At 51.8% G+C, this 7,115-nt stretch overlaps 1 protein-coding gene across 1 annotated transcript; it reads left to right on the forward strand.

Annotated features, from left to right (window-relative positions):
* Positions 1 to 2,279: 2,279 nt before the first annotated feature.
* THY1 (Thy-1 cell surface antigen) lies at positions 2,280 to 3,686 on the forward strand. The gene is made up of 3 exons (XM_006895617.1): positions 2,280 to 2,316; positions 2,768 to 3,103; positions 3,574 to 3,686. Exons 1-3 carry the CDS (start codon positions 2,280 to 2,282, stop codon positions 3,684 to 3,686), a joined length of 486 nt encoding a protein of 161 aa, XP_006895679.1.
* Positions 3,687 to 7,115: the final 3,429 nt, after the last annotated feature.

A 7,115-nucleotide genomic window follows, 5' to 3' on the forward strand; every position in this document is an offset into this window, starting at 1 on the left:
AACCTCTTCGGTTTGAGACTCAGCAGATATCCGTTGGTCACCTCACATTGCCTCACCCCATTTCTCACTCCTGTACCGTGGTCTCTGGCCAGGCCTGCCAGCCACAGAGCTGAGGTCCCCTTCTGCAGCAGCCAGCGCATCTCCAACACCAAGACAGGACCGCCTTCCCCCGCCCCCTCCGACGAGGTCTTTCTACCCCATTCAGCCTCTCATTGGTTGAGTCTCGCGCTCTTCCCGCCCCCCTCTGCCCCCCCCCCTCAGTGAAAACTGCGGGCACCAAGCGGGTGCAGGGACTGGAGGCCGCGGAGCGAAGGGAGCTGCAGCAGCTGAGGACAGAAGCTCAGGTGGGAGCAGTGGCCGAGGCGGGCACACAGGACACAGGCATAGGCCCAGACTCCAGGGCGAGCCCTCCTAACCTGCAGCCCCTGCTTAGCGAGCCGGGGGCGCCCGGGTAGGGCCTGTTCTTGCAGGACAGGAGTCTCTCTGTCCCCGGCCCTCGCCCTCGAGAAGGTCCTGGGAATGCGCCCTAGGATGTTAGCCCGCGAGTGGGGAGGTGAGCTCGTCCAGGGACGATGAGGTGAACGGAGAGGGCGAGTGCAAAGGACAGCTTGAGGCTCTCCGCACCCAAATGTCTCCACATCCTGCTTGCAAAAGCAGGGTGAATGAAATTGGGGTGGAGGGGGTGTCAGAGGATGACTAGCGGGAGGGACTCACTGACCTGAAACCCTGCACTGGCGGGTGGGGTGCGGGGAACAAGGGAGGGGAAACCGCAGTGCTACGGGCGGGGACTGGGAGGCAGACGGGGGAGGAGGGAACTGAACACCGATGGGAGAGGGGAGGTACCCAAACCAGCCACATTCACTGCAGTCTAGTGGATTCCGACTCCTTGGGATCCTTGCTGGGTGGAGCAACCCGGAGCCTTTCCAAGGCTGCCGATCTTCACAGAAGCCGACTCGCACAGCTTTATCCCATGCAACGGCTTTTAGGTTAGAAGGGCCCACCTTTCTGCTAGTGTTCCAATGCTTCGACCTCTGTACCACCAGGGCTCAAGAAAAGGGGTGGTAGGGGAGCCTCAGTTGGAATAGGAAATGGAATCCGGGTTGGACTTGTTCCGTGGGGTCTTAAGAGAGAGGGCAGAGCCTCTTTTGGCAGAGCAGTGTAAAATCTGGGCAGACCGCACCCCTCAAACAGGCTCCCACACTCCCTCCAGCCCCATTTCTTCCTTTTGTTTTGCTCTGGCCACTGCTCCTCCTTCCCCTCTTAGCTCCCGAGCCTACACCCTACTCTATGACTCTGTGTCCATAAATCAAAACCAGATGCTGGCCATCACCCCCTTTCCTCCAGAGAAGCACCTTTCTGATCTGCTAAGGGGACAGAGTTGGAGGCTCCAGCTGAGGACCTGAGATTCTGGTCTTGACTAGGGCACCCGCCAGGGCCCTCCAAACAGTTCTGAAAGGGCACGTCCTCCCCGCTGGGAACAGGCTAGGTGGGCTGCTGTGTCACCTTGCTGGGGTGCTGGTTCAGCCTTGACTGCAGAAACAAGGCATAGCGCTGTGGGAGGTCACTGAAGCAAGACTGGAAAACTGCAGCCCCGAATCCTTAGAGAGCTGAACAATTCAGAAGCCTGCTCCTATGCAGTACAGCGTGCCTTCATTTCCTCTGCATGTCCAGGAACACCCCTAGCTCTGTACCAAGTGCAGGCTTATCTGGGAGCACCCGGCATCACATCTCTAGCCACGCTGTCTTCTAGAAGGAGAGAAGGAATGTTGGTGGACCACTTGCTTCAGGGCAAGCCTAGTACCAGATGCTTATCTTTTCTAAAACTCATCAGAACACTATGGGTATCTGAAGCTCAGAGCCATTCAGTCATTTGGAAGACCTACTATATGCCAGGAACTGTTCTGGGTATTTGGGGGTTTTCTCAGTAAAAAATAGGAAGTCCCTGCCCTCATAGCTCTTACATTCTTGAAAGGGGAAGCGGGAAGTTATAAAGACAGCGTCACTTTACAGCTAAGAGTATTTTGTGGTCAGATACAAACACATACTATTGTAGGAGGTGTTCTCTACTGCATGTCCCTGGGGGGGGGGGGGGAATCAGGAAACAGTCTCACATTCCATTGGGGAGAGATAGAGAGGGAGCTTGGAGTCTCAGTCAGTGGATATTATAGAGAATCTCCCAGCACCCTGAGCCGTGGCAGTAAGTGTGAGATGCCTGCCTCATCTCTTGGTTGATCCTTATCCTGTTCCCACACCAGATCCAGCGCTGAGCTCCAGGCACCATGAAACCTGCAGTCAGCATCGCTCTCCTGTTTACAGGTACTGGGCAAGGTCAAAGTCCAGCCACCCTGGCTTCCTCCCCCTCACAGAAGCCAGATTCTTCTGCACAGAAGGTGGAGGTGAACGAGGAACAGAAGCCTCTTTTCCATCCTTAAGTCAGCAATTTCCCCAAAACCAGCTGATCTTTTGAGTTCCTGGGATGGGTTTTAGAAATTTAACTTCCTGAGGCCCACTCATGCCGTTTAATTAGAACCTCCAAGTGGGAACCAGGAGCCTGCCCCAAAGACTTCCGTTAGGCCCAGGCCTCAAGAAGACTAGGGTATGAGGCTAGAATCCACAGTAGAGAAGTTGCACTGGCGCCGGGGTGGAAGAGGGGCTCAGAGAGCAGACCCCTGTATCTTCCCTGACCAGGCCCTATCTCTGATCTTAGTGGGCTAGTGAGGGAGGGAGACCCCTTGTGCAGGCTCAGAGGGGGTACTGCTGGTGTCAGTCCTTCAGGTGGCCTGGGGACAGAAGGTGACAAGCCTGACTGCGTGCCTGGAGAACCAGAGCCTGCGTCTGGACTGCCGCCATGAGAACACGACCACCGTGCCCATCCAGTATGAGTTCAGTGTGACCCGTGAGACGAAGAAGCACGTGATCTATGGCACCGTGGGGGTGCCTGAGCACTCCTACCGCACCCGGACCAACCTCACTTACAAAAACAACATCAAGGTCCTCTACCTACATAGCTTCACCAACAAGGATGAGGGCACCTACACGTGTGAGCTCCGCCTCTCTGGTCATACTCCCACCGTCTCCAATAAGAACATCTCAGTCTTCAGAGGTGAGACAAGCACCCAGGAGGACCAAGTGAACTGGGGAGGAGAAGGCCTTTGAGGGCAGCAGACAGTTTTGGCTGGACTGGAAGGGGGAGGTGCCTGCTCCCCTCAGCCTCACTCAGGTGCTGCCTGGTTTCCTGGGGAACCATCCCTTTCAGTGTGAATGTGGTAGGGGAGAGCTAAGATGTCAGTCAGAGAGTGAGGCTGTAGATTGCATTTGAGCAGGCCTCTACAATATACCGTCTCCCCTTCTGGGAAACAAGGACCATAACCTATCCTCGCACAGTTTTCTTGTGGCCTTATCTGGTAAGGATTTGATAAGATGATGTGTGATCAATGGAAAGATGATTGATCCTATTGAATCTCATTCATCATCATCATGATACTGGGGCAGTGCACCTTGTTTTGTACCTGTTCCTAAGTCTTGGTCACTCTTATTCTCTGTCCTGTCCCCTACCCAATTCTCTCTCCACAGACAAACTGGTGAAGTGTGAGGGCATAAGCCTGCTGACTCACAACACCTCGTGGTTGCTGCTGCTCCTGCTCTCTCTGCCTCTCCTCCAGGCCATGGATTTTGTATCCCTGTGACCTGTGGGGCCCACCGAGGATACAGGAAGCCACAAGGCCCGGTTCAGAGATCGTAGTTCTCTGAGTTGGCTGACCCCTTCCTCCAGCCCCTCACACACTCTGGGGAGGAATGAGGACCTCACCCCTCCTAAGGAACCCCAGTGATGCATGCCATTAACTACCCACCCCTCACTGCCACCCAACCCCAAGACCCCCGTACCCTCTCTGCACACACCACTGGCTGTCTTTTGTACTCTTTGTTCCAGAGTTGCTTCAGTCTGGTTTATTTAGGATTTATCTATTCTTCCTTTCCTTTGGGAGTTTATGAAAAGAGAAGCCAGGGTAGAGGAATTGATGGTTAGTGAGAGGATGAGAGGTAGTGGGATAGAGAGATAACTCATCCCTGGGGGACCATCCATCCTGGCCCAGTAGAGGCCAGGCAGAGATGTGAGCAAGTAGATGATAGTATATCTGGGGCTGTTACTGACACATCAGTTGCTGGGGCCACTCCTGAACAGCCAGAGATGAGGATCCCACCAAGTATTGTAGCCATCACGCAAGAGAGAAAACAGCATCTCCCAAAGTGTTCTCAACCACATCGGAGGAAAAGCCCCTCCCTTTACCATGTGGAAATCTGCCCAGGACCTGAGGTCAGGGCACATCCAGAGAGGATGCGGATTCTGCTTTGAGACCAGGGCTAATGGGACAGGCTGAAGGGTAAGCCTACGGAGGCCAGGAATGTCAGCCTGCCATCCCTCACATCAGTAGAGCCCACTGTCCTGGCCCCAGCAGGGAGGTGGCAGGGAGCAAGCTTCCTGAGGCTGTCTAAGCCACCTGAGAGCTTCCAGAACTCAGGCCTGAAGCCCACAGGTCAGACTGGCTGGGTCCTAGTGCCCACAGTGTCTGACCTGAGTATTTCCACAGGGAGCCCCTCCTCCTCCCTCAATGTCCCTCAGACAACCCCCTGTCCCATAGGCTTGCCTTCTCAGGGATCTGTGGGAGCCTGAGGCAGACCATGGAGTGAGGCCCCTGAGTGAGATATGCCTGGGGAGGTGGCTTCTCGTGATCTCCAGCCCCGTACTGGCAGCCCTTCTGTCCTGTGACTGTGTTTAGTGCCACTACAGCTTATGGCATCTCATCGAGGAAAAAGAAAGCTGCACAATAAAACCAAGACTCTGGAATCGGCCTTTTGTCCGTCTCTGCTTTGCTCCTCTCACACCCCAAGTCTGCTCCCTTTCCTCAGCCAGCACTGCTATGGGCAGGAGGTCCAGCATGTCACCTGAAACTGAGGAATATCATCTCTTCACCTTCCTTTCCTTCATCAATCAGGCATACCTCTCCCCAACTTTTAGTGACACCCCAGCTTCCACCTCCACTCAGAACCTACAGCTGCATGCTGGGCTTCTTTTCAGGAAAACTGACATGTCACCTTTGCTCAAATAAATGACTGTTCCATCTCCACTAACTCACCTGGCTGCAACCAAAAAGCCACCTGCCAACATGGGGCCCAGCCGCATGGTGCCAACTCGACTTGGATGTGCAGATGGCTTTGTGCCAAAAAGTACTGAGGTGTGGAGGCCATGTTTTCTCCTCAGATCTGATTGTCCTCTGGAAATCCCCAATCAGTGTACTTCTACCAAGAGGACAAGTACAGATGCAGAGAGAGGAAGCATGGGGCAGAGGATATGAGAGGAGTCCTTGTTTGCAAGATCTCTTAAATCCAAAAGCAATGGTCAAAGAAAGGACTGGTGACCACCACGTTTCCCTTAGGGGAGAGAGAGAACATTAGCCCCCTCAGTGATCCCCTCCTCAGAAAGCAATGAATGAAAAGTGAACAAGCATTAGCATCACCATAGGGTTGGGAACTAGAGTCCAGCCGGTAACACTGTGGTTTTGAGTTCCAGGTCCCTGTAAGAGTCAGTGAGGCAGCCCCAACCAGCCTTCCTATCTTGTCTGGGACTTCAGAGAGTGAGGGTGCGACTCCCTGAAGGCTGACTCATTTGGTATTTAACACTGGGTAGAATGATTCTTCCTGAGCATTTTGCTTAAAGGCCCAGATCTAAATTTATGCCACAGGCTTCCACTCTTCTCACCCCATTCTATCTTTGCCTCTGCTTAATCAGAAGTCCCTATAGTGACCAAGCTTAAAGAGGGGCGGAAAAGCCATGTGTCACACGCACTGTCCCTGCATGGGACAGATAGTCATTCAGCGGGCTACAAGGACACCTTTGAGACACAACCCTCTTCCAGTCTGCCCTGCTTGGAGCTTCGACTACTGTGGCAAGAAAAGGCGGTCTTTTTGGTAATAATTTATTACGTTTTTATTGTAGTTGAGCATATACACATCAAGGACACACCATTTTAAGTAGTTTCTGCATGTACCTTTCAGTAAATTTATCACACTCTTCAAGCTGTTTGGCTTTAAAATGTCTGGAAAGATTTTTGGCTTAAAAATCACTCCAGAAAAGAAAAAAAAAATTACTCCAGAGCAGTCGTTTTAGGAGGTCATCCAGCTTCCAGGGATTCAGAAAGCCTAGAGTCTGTGAGATTTTTAAATTCAGTTCTACATTTTCCTTCTTTTGATCAAGTTCTTCTATAGAATCTGATTCAAATGTTCAGGACTGGTGGCTGGGCGTCATCCAGGCCTTCTGGTCTCGTGGTGGAGGCGACAGTTGCCCATGAAGGCCTTTAGCTACACTCCACTTCCTCTTCTCCAGACTCTGTTTCTCATTCTGTTGCTCAAGTTGGAAAGCAATTGCTGTCGTTTGGATGGCCTTTGTACACTTTGAAAACTCCAGGCACTACAAAGCAATGAAGAGGAAAGCAGGCACACTAATTAACACAGCATTAGGACAGGTAACTAAGATGTCCTGTAAAACCATGACCTTGAACTTCCAAATCAAGGAGCTAAATCCCAAGAGGCATTTGGTTTTAAATAAGTGGACTCAGCAGTATTTGGGGGCTGAGGAGGTTTCATTGTTATAAATATATCATACAACTTTTACCAATTCAGCTTTTCACAGATTTACAACCTATTGACAGCTACTTCATTAGTATCATTACTGAGTATTGTCAAGTCAGATTCAAATCATAGCTCACCCTTCAGCAGCAGTAAATTACATCAGAGGAGATTTCCCATCTTTCTCCTGCAGCCTACCCTTAATTAATGCAGTTTTCTATCACTCAGCCTTCCATAAGGAATAACTCTCCTCTCTCCCCCTCCCGTTCCTGGTAACCTCTAATAAGCTTCAGTCTCTATACAAACGTTTGCCTCTTCTTGGCTTTTCACACGTGAGGTCATGCAATATTTGTGATTAATTCATTTCACTCATAAGGAGCCCTGGAAGCATAGCAGGTTATGTGGTGGGCTGCTAACCAGCATATTAAACCCACCGGTGACTCCACAGAAGGGTAAGGCAGTCTGATCCTATAAAGATTTCCAGCCTCGGG

This window comes from Elephantulus edwardii, unplaced genomic scaffold (genome assembly GCF_000299155.1).
Source record: "Elephantulus edwardii isolate Elephantulus edwardi_28Jun2011 unplaced genomic scaffold, EleEdw1.0 scaffold00171, whole genome shotgun sequence".
NCBI lineage: Eukaryota > Metazoa > Chordata > Mammalia > Macroscelidea > Macroscelididae > Elephantulus > Elephantulus edwardii.

Bases quoted from the DNA above. Each gene is read 5' to 3' on its own strand.
- THY1 (XM_006895617.1), top strand. From the start codon at position 2,280: ATGAAACCTGCAGTCAGCATCGCTCTCCTGTTTACAG. The intron at 2,317-2,767 runs GTACTGGGCAAG...TGCTGGTGTCAG, and splicing joins CATCGCTCTCCTGTTTACAG to TCCTTCAGGTGGCCTGGGGA. The intron at 3,104-3,573 runs GTGAGACAAGCA...CTCTCTCCACAG, and splicing joins GAACATCTCAGTCTTCAGAG to ACAAACTGGTGAAGTGTGAG.